Genomic DNA, 14,860 nt, shown 5'->3' with positions numbered 1-14,860 from the left:
GCTCTCTCCGTGTAATGGCATTGCCACTAGCTAGCTCTAGAAGGGCAGAGGACTGTAATACAGGAGCCAAGCTCTTAATATTTCTGGGTTTAAATTTTTACTCTTTTTCACAAGAGTGTTTTTGTCTTTTGATGAAGAGATGGAAAGCATGTGTGATTTGTATTTAAGCACAACTATTCTGCATTATTTAGGAGCAAGATTCTTCTATAATACCTTAGTTTAGAAAGATCTTACTGAAACATAATTATTCCCTGCTGCAACATAGCTTAGGCACAACCATCTCTCATTAAACAATGACAGGCAGCTTGAGGAGTTAAAAGAATAACAATGGAAACCTAAATGAACTAGATATGATTTTTTTTTTTGTGGGAACCAAACTGGTCTAAAAATATTTTTTTTAATGTTGGTACATATTCAAAGTTAAAACCAGACAGTGGTCAAATAAATATCCTTTAATAAAGAAAAAAGGAATCATTTTAAAGCACCAAAACTGTGAGTATGATGTTACATCGCATGTACGAGAAAGTGAGTGCAGTACTTTGTGTACAGGTTTAAAGTTCTGAGTCATGATAATAAAAAACATGACATACACAGCAATAAACTTGCATTGCAGAAAAGCTGCACTGAAGAAAAAAAGAGCAAAAAGCAGACAGTTAAAACTTTTTTTAGTTTTTAGGTATTGCTAGAAATGTTTGTTTAGTTTTTTACCTTTTTTTCAAACATACTTGTTGCTTAATACTTTATAACATCAAGCATTTTTAGGCATAGTAAATTTGCAGAGTTGTTTACAATAAAATATGCATTTAATATGTCTTTTTTAATATAATGGAGTTAAAGAACTTTCTTAAAGCAAAGCACAATGTGCTAGTAGTGTTTGAGTCTACTGATAATATTGCACAAAGCTAGTGAATGGCAAATTGGTTTCCTTTTGATTATTTCTTATTTATTCAACAGGCTTAACAAAGAAGTTAGTTTCATTAAACTTCACTGGCTTTATTTATGCAAGGCAACCTGCAGCCATCTGTATTTCTTAAGCGTTCATCTTATGATGATGTATTTGTAGATATTTAAGGTGAAATTCAAAACATATAGCAACCACAGCAACACACAGGGAGATGTTAAGTGAGTATCCCTAATCCCCAACACTTATTTCCCAATTCAGAAATCAAAAACATGTTTCTAAATCTGAAAATCAAGCCAGTCTACGGCAAACTAATGACCAAATAGGTGACAGTCTCTGGAATACTCTGCAGAGTTTGGACTGTAGTCACCAAAATGGCCACCATCCTTTTTACTTGTTCCAAATGGACACACTACTGGTTAATAGCCTTAGATATCAGCTTTAAATAACACTCTAATATTAGAAACTCAGCAGAGTAAAATTCATTGCGTGGTCATTTTCCATATTGGAGGTACATCAGAGCATTCACATTTCAGAATGGAAAGACGACCTTTTCTGTCAAATTCTGAAGCTCTGGGCCACAGAATATAGAAGACCTGAATCACAATAAAAATACATAAATGTCAGGTTGCAGATTCACCACAGTCAGAGCTGGGAGTTTTGGAGTAACAGTCAAACTGAACGGGAAGTGCAAAGAACCGTATATACAACAGCCCCTCCCAAAAATATACTGGCATGCCCACCCACCCTTGACCATTTCTAATTTTAAGTATTTATGTATTAGGCAGCAATTAAATATAAATTCATTTTGTAGGAAAAATTTAAATTACAGTATATTTATAGGTTAAAAATAGCCATTGCTGTACTTCTTACAGCATTGACAGCAGAATCTCAATGTGCTTATTACACCGAAGAGCAATTTGCAGTCAAGTTTAAGATGACCTACTGTCTGTCAGCTCCAGTAGCACTGAAATCACGCAATGCGCTCTCCCAGTAAGGTGCTTCTATTTACTCCTTTTCTTTGCAAGAAGCTTCGCTTGTTCTTAACATTAATTTGTAAATCAAGTTTGCTCACGTGTGTAATCAGATTTTACTTTCATTGTAACGCTTATGTAATTAAATTACCTGGATATATTTCTGGTAATGATTCCATAAGCATGGACAATACGTTGTTATGTTTAGCACTACAAAATTACACTCTTGAAATTCAGTGCAACAAACGGAATAAGGGTAACACTAACCAATAAAAGTTTCTGCCTCCGCTTTTCATTAAGTTGCATCTTCAATAATGCACCTGTCATTACTTTAATATTAAACATTACAGAATATAGTGCTTATACTCAAAATGATTCTTTACAAATAATGTAGTGAAGTATGTTGAATTCTATCCCCAATGCAGCTGCAAAAGAACACAATATATAATCATATTAATTTATTTTACAGGTGTCTGGTGTAGGATGCAGACTGCCACATTTTTAAAAAAAACAAAACCCTTAGAAGTGGTGTTTAAGAAAAATAAAAAAGCCTTCATCTACCCTAGACAGGTAACTTAACTAACATATGAAAACACAGTAAAGTGAATAAAATAAGACTATTGGTCGTTTGTAAAGGATCTGGAACCTCTGTGAATGAGAGCATGAAATTCATGTTGATGCAAATTCCATTTCTGATCAAAAGACTATTGCTGTTTATCTTACATTTTGGTTATTTTAGTAGAAATTGAGTATTTCATTTCTTGTTCCCACTCATAAAAGATTTTTCAGTCCTCACATAAGCATTTATACAATAAACATGCATTCCAACTCTTTACCTCAGTGGATCAGTTACACTATACTAAAACAGTTTTAATTTGAACAAAAAAAAAAGTTTCTAAAAATGGAAAAAGCCTGAAAGCTGACAAACTGCTTAAGATAAATGACTAGCAACAGAACAACACAGCCACAACAATGAAGTCCAGCCACGAATGAAAAATACGAGTAACAGGTAGAAAGGTATGTTTACGGAGGCTCTCTTTCCTTGCATATGTTTCAGTGTTTTTTCTGTAGTGATGCTTGCTAAGATTTCTCAAGGACAAACACAATTATTAGAGCTTTTCTCAGCTACGGACGAACTGATGTCCATGCAGGACTGTCATAATGTCCACAAGTTTCATGTGAAAATACTTAAAACTTTCCCCATTTGCTGCTGTAGCCATCCCACTGCAGAATTTTACATTACAGAGGATGGGAAGCTTCATCCATTAGCCTGTACACTACATATGCACAATTTTTATATCAAAGTGGAGAATTACGTGAAATTGTGACATCTAGTGACTCACGGAGGATTAAAATCCAGGAATTTTTTTTTAGCAGTAAGTGGAAAATAAACACATTTACTTTCCACATTGAAGATGGCAGTTTTGAACTGATATAAACTGCTATGTTCAGCATAACAACTACTTTTTGTGTGTGCCTAAGACACATGCTCGCATGAGAACTCCATTTCTATAAACTAAGCTATTGCAGGAATCTGATTTCAGCTAAATATAAAACAGATTAAGGACAGTCATTTTTCTCAATCATGCACACATTTTTCAAGGCAAAGATGACAGATCACGTGGCAAACAAATCTGATAACTGTAGTACAGTACAGAGTGGAGCTATTTAGATAAATCACAGCACAGTGCTAAACTGTAGACACAAATGTTGTGCAAGGGGACCATTGCACCTAGACTTTAAAATTACACTATTTTTCCTCAGCTTGGAATTTTGCTGGTGTCCCATATGCATACCCTAAGGAATAAAACTGCAGGCTGGGAAACAGGAGAAAATAGACATAAAAGTTGTGCAATCACCACTATTAATTTAGCACTAAGTTTCAGATGAACTGTATAATCTGAATTACCATTCTACATCACAGTTCTGCTTTGTGCTACAGCCCAAAATTCATTTGATTACTTCGGTTTTAACATGTGGTGTGACTGGAAGTACAGATGAATGTAAAGCAAAAATACACCACGGGTTACAGTACAGGCATCAAATGATTATGATGAACTTTGAAATTCCTGTTATTGCTGCATAAAGACAGTATTAGACAGCTTACAACTACGCCATGGAACTCGGGGTTCAGAGAAGCGGTTTAAGAAGGTCCTTGAAAGCCAGGCTCAAGTGTTTCACAGAGCTGATCTCAGGACAGAATAATACAGACCTGACGACTAATACAGCAAAACTGATACAATTCTACAGTAACACTGCCCACAGGTGCTTTGAAAATGAATGTTCACTAACTTTATAAATAAGGCAACAAGGTTAAGAAAATGCCTGTCCATAGCAAGAGGGAAGTGACATCTTTTTGAGATGTTTGACAGAGCTTGAATTTCATGACAGCCACAGCGAGACAACTGAAGGGTCCAACTTCTGAGGTTCCTTTAGGTTACATAGCCTATCACTAAGGTAAGTTCTCCTGTTCCTCTTATATCTAAGTAAATGGCAAGATGTGAAACGTCCCGTTATAAACGTTGACACAGTACATGATCTGTTACATGACAGCAGCAATGCGTAACTCCACTTAAAAAAAAAGCAAATCCACATGAGCAGTTTGCCTGTCATGAGAGGAACAGTGAATGGAACACACTACACAAAGGACAGGGGCTGTGTATTTCTCAAACACAGTGTATGTCATGCTAGTAAAAATAAAATGCTAGTGAAAATTCAGTTTTCCTACAATTTTAACGGGCTGACTTTAATATCACATGGAGTTTCTAGACGGTACAAGACTACTTGTATCTTACCTCTTAGTACTGTGGTATCGTAAGAGTGGCTACTTGCAGCCATTAGTGATGAAGCTAAGGATTACTTCTCAATATTGACCGCAGAGGAAGTTATAATGCTCCTTTGAAAAAAATAGTCAGGATCAAAAGGGAACTTTTTTTTTCAGCCAGTAGGCTTTGAGGTATGAAATACAAACACTTTTGCAGCCACTAAACAGAATAATAAAAAACAGCAAAAGAAGTATGATTTTCACAACTGACTTATCCATATGTTTAAGTGCTTTGATATTTTTTAAAGAAGGCTGATTAGAGTAATCAAAAGCCATTTTAAACCAAAAGAGAAAAATAATTTTAAGTATGAAATTACAAAATATTGCTTCTTATAACAAATGATAAAAGTATAACTAACTTGGTTCAGCATAGCTAAATATTATTTTTAAAGTAGACATTTTCATGCTCTTTAAAAAGGTGTAAGACTACAAATGACCTTCTAAAAAGGTATTGCAGTATGTCTTGCTAAATGTACCATGCTGGAAACAAACACATTCTTGAATATGTACTGAATTCAACTCTTATTTCTCATTGTGCTGTGGTCACTTGTTACTCTTCATACTGACATACACTTCTTCAAACTAAGAAGAAAAAAAGTCTTAGTTACATGTTACTGAATTTCAGCTACTGTAGTGCAACTAGGAATTCTGCCCTGTCTGGAATATCACACTGCTACCTAGCAAGCTTCTCTGCAAGGAGCTATTTAATTGTACTTTCAAGCAGATGATATATTCAGTGCAGTGAAGAGGAAGTTTTATAGCTGGCTTGATGCCTCGGCTGAATCCCAATGTTACTCTAAAAGCAAGTGTTCTCCCAACTCAAGACGCCCCCCTCACATAACTGGCCACACATTACTAACACAAATATAAAAAGTGCTTAAGAATTGGGCATTCCTTGTTATACAAAATGCACATCTAAACAACTTAGCTTTCTGCCCAAGCCAGAATTTTTTGAACAAATTAAAGAAAAAAGTGACCCAAAAATTAACATTTCATTTTTTCCATAGACTGAATCATTTGCCAAAGAAAGACTATTTCTTTGCCAAAGAAAGCCTCCTGTGGAATTGATGGTCATAACTGCTGGCTCTGAATTTTCAGAAATGAAGAGGAAAAGTAATCTTCAACTGTGGTTTCTTTTCTCACGTCAGTAGCTGTGAATCACCTGTTTGGGAAAAAAAAAAAAGGAACATCTGAAAAGCTAAACAGTTGTACAAATACTCTCTGATCAACATTTTAGGCAATTCCAACATGCAATACTGAGCAGCGTCTTCAAAAGCCTTGTTTCTCTTTGCTCTCAGGGTAATGACACAACTCTGGAGCCAGGACACAAAGAATATGACCAGGTCTTTTTTTGCCTTCTGGTATTATTGGCAGTGAACACATATTAGAGTTTGAAGAGGCCCAAAATACTGGATTAGAAGACTACAGAAAGCAAAAGTTTGCTTATTATCAATTCCTTTGTCCATCACTCCCAGGAACCCAGGTTTCGCATTACTTACAGTACTCTTAATGTACTATAGTGATTTATGTGTACCATTATGTACACACACAGATAGGCTTGGGGTACTTTTGATAACCAGTAATCTTCTGATTTCTCATACAGAAGCTACTGCGTATTTATACTGCTTGTTCAGCTGTACTTCCAAAACACAGAATGCCTCAACATTTTTGTTCATGGTTGAGAGTGTCTGTAAGGAAGGAACTGCTCTTAAAGTTAGTTATAACTTTATGTAGAAGTTAACTCATAGAGCAGATAATAGAAGAGATGACTAGATCTCCTGCAGGAATTAGTTACCGTTAGTTTGTCTTCAAACTTAAGTAATTAATGAAACCACTTCAGTGGGCATTGTTGATACTCCTTGCACGTACATTAAGACACTTTTTGGCACCTGATAAACATACATCATTATATCAGATTTAGCCTCAGTTCCTAAAGCAAATAATTGCATTACATTTAGCCTACACAGATGTACATGTATTAAGCATAGTTCGTAACATACGTGCCAATATACTTTTGATAACTGCTTTCAACCGAAAACCTCTACGCAACTGTTTTTTGTATGTGCAGAGCTTACAGCTAAAAATCAGTAGGTCAATCTTAGAGCATGGTATTAAATGGATAACCTTATAGTAAAAAATACTATTCTGCTATTTCTACAACGGACTTTCATTAGATTTTACTCTTGTGTAATAAATTCTGGGAAACCAGTCTGTATGTTCAAGCAAGCTCATTCATCTATGTGAAAAGTATTTATTCAGCTGAATTTCAGAGGGCTTTGTCTCAGTCTCTGTTCTCCCAGATTATTTCCTGCGCTTGCATAGCAGGGGCCTGTTTTTCCTTTCCGAGCTGTTAGCTATTTTGTACAAGCATTTTTCAATCAAATCTATTAAATAGTCTCATCTCATGAAAACAGGATTGATTTCATAATAAAATATGATATTGGTAAGAGAAAGCGGGTCCCAGATGTGTGAAGCACTCCAAGGAGCACACACTCAGAATTCTGACACTGCATCCTACTTTAGGTCGAAGTGATTTCATGGGACCTCAGCATTTGACAGGAGTGCATCTGTAAAAGGGGAAGATACCATAACTGTAGACTGGTAAAAAGGAGACGACAACCAGTGCACTACAGGTACTGCATGGCAGTGATTTTCAGCCTGCACTCTGAACTGCTTCTATGGGGCTGCAAAAGATAGCAGACGAAAACGTACATTTATATCTTATGGCAACACACACATAAGCTTCTAAGAGAATACACTTCCAATGGAAAATGTTTAGGAGGTCCACCAACTAGGTTTAAAAAATTCAAAGTCACTCTTGGACTTTTTTTTTTTTCCCCCCAAATAACCCATAGTATTAGAGAGTATTCGTGCTAAAAAATGCAAACAAGATCCCAAAGAGTAAGTTAGATTTACTAAAATCATGAAGTCAAATAAAATTTAAATTTGCTCAGTTATCTAGGAAATGAAAAGAGAATAATTGCACTGAAAAAGCCAAGTCAATTTCAAGGCATGTCTTTTCTTATACCTGTCACTTGATTTCTGAAGGGCTGTGGTAGTGGGAGTTTTCAGTATGCAAGTAACAGAAAAAAGTTACATCCAAGCAAAACTATTTTCACTTTGAGTTTCAGCAAGAGTTAAGTACACCTCCACTCCTGGATTTTCAACTCCAAAACTAGCAGTACATTTGATACGGAACAGAAGGAGCATGCCATAATTAAACAGTATTAAATCATTAGTGTGGCCAATGGCTAGTTCATGAGGAAATAAAGGCAACATGTATTTTCCTTTTTGAAAATTTTAAACATTATTATTTGAAAATAGCATACCAATGGAACAGTTTGAGACATAGTATTTCATAATCACAACAACATTCAGCAGATGATGTGCAAAGTCACCATCACTTTTTAAACAGCTGTAGCACTTTATCAATAGTCACTCTCCAGCTATGGTAATAACTAACCAGGGTAGAAATACCTGATTGTAAACATCCAAAAAGGCTATCTTTTTTCTACTGCTAGCTGTGTTGCAAGGATTATAAATATTTATCTTCCATGCTCTTGAAATAGCCTTTGATTTCTAAAAAGATTTTTAAATTCTTTACAGATTGTCATACCTCTCTTTTCTCCAAATTTTAAGTTTAGCGGGAGCTTTCATTGAGACTTAAGTTCATCCACATGCCAGTAGCAGAAAAGAACCACCACAGAAGAATAGTGCTGTATGCTGTTGTTGTAATCAAGAACCTCGTTGTGCTACTGATGCAGCCATAATTTTGAAAAGTAATCTCTTGACAATTTCTGGTTTGTTCTGAAATCATTAACTTCATCTGCTGAAGTCTAATATCTGCACTTTCAGGCACTGTAGCTTAGTATTAATGCAAGTTCATGGGATTTGTATGAGTAGCAGAAGTATAAATTATATTTGTATATTTACCGTTTATAGTCTGGAAATTCAATTAAGTCAGAGATCTTACAGACTGGAACCAAGCTATCAAAGAGTCAGTCACACAGGGTAACCAATGAGATTTCAATGTGTTCTGCAGTCAAATCTAATCATCCTTCACTTGGAGCTATGCAGTCTGAAGTGATAAACATGCTAAATTTTTACAAGGCCAGAAGTAATTAGAAAATAAGTACAAGGTGTGTCCAAGAGTGATTGTGCTGCTTTGTTACTTAAAAGCTTTTTAAAGCTTTTTGGTAAGCTGCAAACAGTCCCTTCAAATTTGCTAAATAAAATAGAGCTTTTTATAGGAGCAGTCCTGTCAATATTCAGCAAAAGTATTCAAACAATAAAAGGCTAAGATGTTGCCTAAAAAAAGTTTTCCTTACTATAAACCTTAAATTCTTTGAAAAGTCAGTGATACTAAATGCATGTGTGCATGTTTTAACACGTTGGACGTCAGACAGTTTAGTCACATTCATACTAAGTCTCCTAGAATGCACAACCTGAGGCTTAGCTGCTACTGTTATAGAAAAAGTGTTGAAGAAGTATTTTTTTTTAAATGTAGGTTAATTACAGGTTAATTTTCCCAGTCTGTGCAAGGCAAACTCTCCTCTTCATCCTCTGATTCAGGTGATGCTTCCTTAATTCGTCGCAATGCTTCATGGATGCTCCTTGTCAGAGGGTCAGTATCAGGCAGAATTGTAAAGGATTCTCTCAAAACATCTTTCTGTACTTTCTTCAGTTTCACCCCTTTCCTGATCTGTGCCAAGATGTTATTGCTATCATCTTCATCAGGAAAAGGAGGGAGACTTCTCTGCTCAACTTTTCTTAAGTGAAAGCTGCCACGTTTCAAGGAAGCCAGCACTTCATCCATCGGGGAACTCACTGCAGTAAATGAAAAGACCTTCAGTATTATTTTTACTATATTTTATCAATCTTCATTTATATTTCCTACAGCCCAAAAAGCAGCTGTATACTATTAATGTGATAGTCCCATACGATAAATATAATGGTAACTCCACTATTGTTTTAGCCTCCAAATTTTTCTTCCCTATTACCAGGTCAAAACTGGTTTAGATAGACAATTACAATTTCTGAAACCACTTAACCTCCTATCAGGCAGGTAGTAAAACTTTTTGAACAAGATAGCTTTCCTGTTCGCAGTCAGGAAAATCAAAATAGCTGCAATGAATCCAACACAATGAAAGTGGTTTTTACATTATCTTTCTTGACTTTGAGACTCAGGTAATAAGTACATATCTTAAGTATTGGACTGTGCAGTCCATTTTCAGCACTTGCATTTTGTGGCTGACTTTACCTACTCTATGCCTATTATTACATGCCAGTGAGGGAAGCAGCAGTATAGTCAACTGCAACAGCATGCATTTTTCTGCTTCTCTGGATTCATGTATGTATTAGCACCTAGCCACAGCATGTCTATATAAATTCCCTTCCTTTACAAATAATGAAAACAGAGAAGTAAGAGTTAAGACTTTATGACAAATCCTTCCTTTATCACCAATTTGAAACTAGTTCTCTGCAGAAACAAAAATCAGCCTTTGGCTCTTTGAAGAGCTACAAGTAGCTAAGATCTCCATCCCAGAGAATCGTTGTAATAAGTACAACAGTTTGAAATAGCTTGCATACACTAGCACATACAACATGCAGCACCTATCAATCAATAGATCAATATCCATCTCCAGTTCTTTTTTGTATATTGGAGAATACATTTTTTAAACCTGTTTTGCATTTATGAGTGGGCTTTGTCCATCAGACTAATGGCCCAGATAGCTGGAATAGACATGAAGAAAAGAGAAATAAAGGAAGAATACAGGACTGCACATTTGAAGAATGAAGGAAGGATTGTAAAACACTTGTCTGTCATACAGAGACTAAGTTCTCAAGCCACTTACAGACTTGGAACATCTTCGGAAATACAGAGCAGTAGGTAGAGTGCTGCTGCAGACATTAACAACACTCCTAAGAGGGAGGATATAATTTGATTTTGTATTTGTCATTTTATGATGTATATCAAATTGCACACACAATACGTGCTTTACATAAAATGGCAAGATAAAATGGGTATCAGAAAAATAAACAATAGAACTACAGAAAAAGAAAAATGGAGCACAGCAGCCATCAAAATTGATAATGAACTTAAGACACTGTACCTCCAACCTGCAAGACTCGTAAGAGCTTAAGAATTCTGTAACTATGCAGTTGCTTCAAGGGTTTTCAGTCATTTAAGGACAATTCTAAAGGAAACACTCTGGTTTCTGTCTGATTGATGAAGACATTTCTAATTTTTATTTCATCTGGATGAGGGAAAATGTCAATGGAGGATGTTTTCTGTAGTTGTAATTGACAGAGCCAGATAGAATTTTTATAAAATGTTATTACAGCCATATTACAGCAGTGTGAATCAGGGCCCACTCAAGATACTTTTTCTCAGTGACTTCCAGTAAAATAGTTCAGCTGAGCACTTTTGAAAATCCCATCTCTGATTTTCAAATAAAAATGTAGCTCCAATATAACATGTTTCACCAAAATACCAGGATTATTTTGTTCAAACATGGCTGCCACTCTTCCCATTTTATATATGGGATAAAGGATAAACAGTTAAAAACAAGTAGCACAGAAACAACAGGTTGTAACAGATCTCCCAGATCAGCCCTGTGCTCTATTCATTCTCCTCCGTTTCCAAAGTTGTTTTTGGTCTTTTAACTATTTATGAACATGCTTTGCTGAATGATTACAGATTTGATTTCCAATTGTAGTTAAACATATATATTCTTACTCAGCTCCCATGGGTATTTGTGGATTTTTGTACAAAAATTTGAAGAAACCTTGAAGATAGCGTTCTCAAGGTTTCCTATGTCCCAAGACAAGTATTCATTTTACTAAGTCATAAATTATGTAAAACACTGTTATAAAAAAAACACTGCACCCTCAGGTGAAGCATATAATATTTGCAGTGTTGGCTATAAACTAGATGGGAAAAGATTCTTATAGGCAATGTTTAGCTCCATTTTCTAGCTAGTCTAACATGGTATATCATAGAATCAGTTTCACAAGTGTTTTCTGTCTAATTGAAAAAGTACACCACACGCTCTTGTGAAAGTCCTAACATTTGTTGACTTGCTGACATTTCTCAGCTGAAAAGGATTTAACAACTTTCCCATTAATAATTACAAATTAATCACAGCATACACTTTTCTATAGAGCAATTCAAAAGAGGAACTGATGTGCATTACAATTAAATACACAGAAATGAAAACATTACCTTTTCTCCTCTGCAAACCCTCTAGATCACCAGTCTTCTTAAGCTTCTTCTTGGCACTGACTAGCTGGCTGCTGTCAAACAGATGTGCTGGTGGGACACCAGAAGAGTGCTGGACTCCCTTCTCCTCACTCTGATGTTTAACGAAGCTGTTGCTTTTCTCTAAGGATTTGGTGGCATCTTCCTTGGAAGGCAAAGGTGGAGGTGGAGGTGGTGGGGGCAAAGGGGGTGGAAGCGGTACTACAGTAACAATCTCTGGTTGAAGCTCATTACTGGTGAGTGGAGAAGTACTAACATGAGGCAGTTCAGAGGTAACACCATTGGGAGGTAATGAAATATCTTGAAGTTGTTCTAAGCTTGTGGATTCCTGCACCTGCAAAGGCCGAACTGTATTTTCCAATTCCACTTCTTCACTTTTCTCTTGGATTTGTATGGTTGCTGGCAAAGATCGAGGCTGATCAACACAGGACACTGAGCTGGCTGCACATTTTCTTCTTGCATGAGCCAGCCGTAGTCTGGTTGATTTAAGTATTACTTGCCCAGGGTACCGCTAAAGTGAATAAGTTATTGAAAATTAGATAAGTACATGCAACACTCTATTCTAGATAATAAGTACCTGTCATTAGGGTTTGCCTTTCCGACAAGTGGAATTCATCTGCTATTTTCATTCATTTTGCTCTGGATGTAAAAACAAAGCAAATGTATCCCCACTTTTACGCAAAAATGATCCGTTTCTTTAATTTTTGTTCTTGGTTAAACTACAACTTACATGTGATTGGTCAAGTCAGGGATATACATAGGTTAGAATTAGGATTTCACTATGAACCTGATTGTACATTCAAAACTCTTTTTCTGAATTCAGAACTCCTTGCTTTCCTTTTCTAAACCTAGTCAATGGCTCCCTCTGCAACAAAGTCTTCTCTGACCTAATACACTGGCTTTAGATGTGAATCATACTGCTTAAAAAGGTATCTCTTGAAAACATCAAACATTTTGAGACTTTCCAAAGTATTTTTAATTTAGTTCTTAAATTTGCTGCCTCAATATCTGTTTTTTCATGTTAGTTTCATCCATAGCCAATTCTATGCAAAAATTTAAATTGCTTTTGAAAGACAGGTCTAATACATTTTACACAATTGTGGTAGGCCTAAAGCAATAGAGATCATAACAATATAAACATGCTTATACATAAAGTCAGTTCATTAACAGTTGCTGATTAAAATAAGTAAATTTGCTTTAATTTACAGAAGTTATGCAATTCAAAAGCCTTGCAAACAATAAGGATGTGAAGAGTGTACTGCTAAGCAAGACAGCTTTCCAGTAAAGAAACTTCTCATACTTATATTTTTTAATGTATTCAGCAAAACCAGAAAAAGTCTTCACCAATTAATACAGTCTCTGTTTTCTTGTACTGTCACCCCTTTCCTTATTCTCTCCCCTTCATTCCATCTGCCATCCATTTTCTGATACTTACATTGCAATAAGAAGGGGCAGCTATAGGCAGGTATTCTAGCAATCAGTGGTAGTGGGGGTGTGTCAGATGGTAACGCTCTTTGCGGGAAATACCATTTAGGTTATACTTCGTTTAGGAACGTTTGCTAAGCGTCTTGTCACAACATGTAGATGTAGGAGGGAACAGAAGCTTATTATTGCATTGGGAATGTAATGGCTAGAGGAATTTGTTACCACCAATGCCATATTTTGTTGTAAATTTTTCAAAGAACAGTTAACTATACAACAAAAGATAACAGCTAGTAGCATAGTATAGTCCTGGAATGAGTGAAAATTGCACCAGAAGAAACCGGTGGAAAAGAACCAACTCTTCTTCTGTTACCTGTTTAAATGTGCGAAGTCTGTCCAGTGTTTTCTGTCGTTCCTGACTAACCCAGGAGCTCTTTCTTTCCTCTTCATCTTTTAATTGATCTCGCTTCTGAGAAAATATATGGAAAACATGTAAGTATTACATGCAGTGCTATGTTTAGCATCATTAAAAAAATGGAATTAAAAGAACTCTTCTACTAACTAGGGATTGTTAGGGATTACCTAACAATCTACTTCTCAAATAAACACATTTCTGAACTTCAGAACTTGGCCTTTGTCTTCCCCTTAAAAAAATATTATGCATTTCATGTTTTACAATCTTGAAGAAATGCAAAGCTTAGTAAAGAAAGATTTCAACCTGGAACTGGAACACTTGAAGACTTGTTACCTTGAAAGATGAGAAATAACTAGAGACGTGACAGAATATTCTACTAAAAAAAAGCCCCCTTAAATTAAAAATGGTATAAATTATCCAGACAGAAAACCAGTATCCATTTTCTCTCATTCCAAAAACAAAACGACAGTCCAAATTGCAAGGCTGCCCATTTAAACCAAGTCATATTAGTATTTTCACAGTGCAAGAAATCACAGAACTCAGTGCCACAAAGTTTTGAATCCAATCCTGAGCAAATTAAGTAAACATTTTCATTATCATTTACAACAGTAAATGAAAGTTTTGTATTTAATTAACTTAAGCTGTCATTATTTAATCCAGCTTGATTTTCCGCAACCTTACTTCAGTAAAGGTTTGAAGCTCTGCCTTGCAGCTATGACAGTTGTATTTTTTCTTGTTTGGGGATGTTACCTCAGTGAAAACACACATTTGGATCCACCTCCTTTAACTAGTCATCCATTTTCACAAAACTTCAGCAAAGTTAATACATCTTTGAAACAAAACACTACTCTTCAGTCAAATTTATTGAAAGTGGATGCAAAAGTCAGATGGCAAAAGTCATTGTATGCAAATTCAGAAGTTACCAGGAAAAATGATAGAACAGGTGACTATAAAGAAAAAACCCTGAGCAGAAACAGCAGCTTTAATTCTTAAAAAACTCACAGCATTAAGTATTACTTTTAAAAGCCCATCTTCATCATCATAATTAAAAATTCTGATCACT

At 35.7% G+C, this 14,860-nt stretch overlaps 1 protein-coding gene across 4 annotated transcripts in view; it reads right to left on the bottom strand.

Annotated features, from left to right (window-relative positions):
• Positions 1-437: 437 nt before the first annotated feature.
• The window catches only part of JMY (junction mediating and regulatory protein, p53 cofactor), a 69,862-nt gene continuing 55,439 nt past the window's right edge, over positions 438-14,860 (bottom strand). Inside the window, exons 8-12 of one of the 4 annotated variants that reach the window (XR_015701033.1) lie at positions 13,756-13,851; positions 11,925-12,471; positions 8,316-9,526; positions 4,671-5,861; positions 438-1,497 (exon numbers count right to left, since the gene is read on the bottom strand). Coding sequence is in view for 1 of the 4 variants with exons in the window: in XM_087742055.1 (XP_087598181.1) it covers positions 9,219-9,526; positions 11,925-12,471; positions 13,756-13,851 (951 nt within the window). In the remaining 3 variants the exon portion in view is untranslated. Of the gene's footprint in view, positions 5,862-8,315; positions 9,527-11,924; positions 12,472-13,755; positions 13,852-14,860 lie in introns of all 4 variants that reach the window. The other 3 variants (XR_015701031.1, XR_015701032.1, XM_087742055.1) reach the window with 3 other exon arrangements.

Source organism: Nipponia nippon, unplaced genomic scaffold (assembly GCF_047370975.1).
Source record: "Nipponia nippon isolate SJK-2023a ecotype South Korea unplaced genomic scaffold, ASM4737097v1 scaffold_8, whole genome shotgun sequence".
In the NCBI taxonomy this organism is placed as follows: domain Eukaryota; kingdom Metazoa; phylum Chordata; class Aves; order Pelecaniformes; family Threskiornithidae; genus Nipponia; species Nipponia nippon.
Note: the sequence above shows the minus strand (reverse complement) of the source record. Positions and strands in the feature narration are given on the sequence as shown.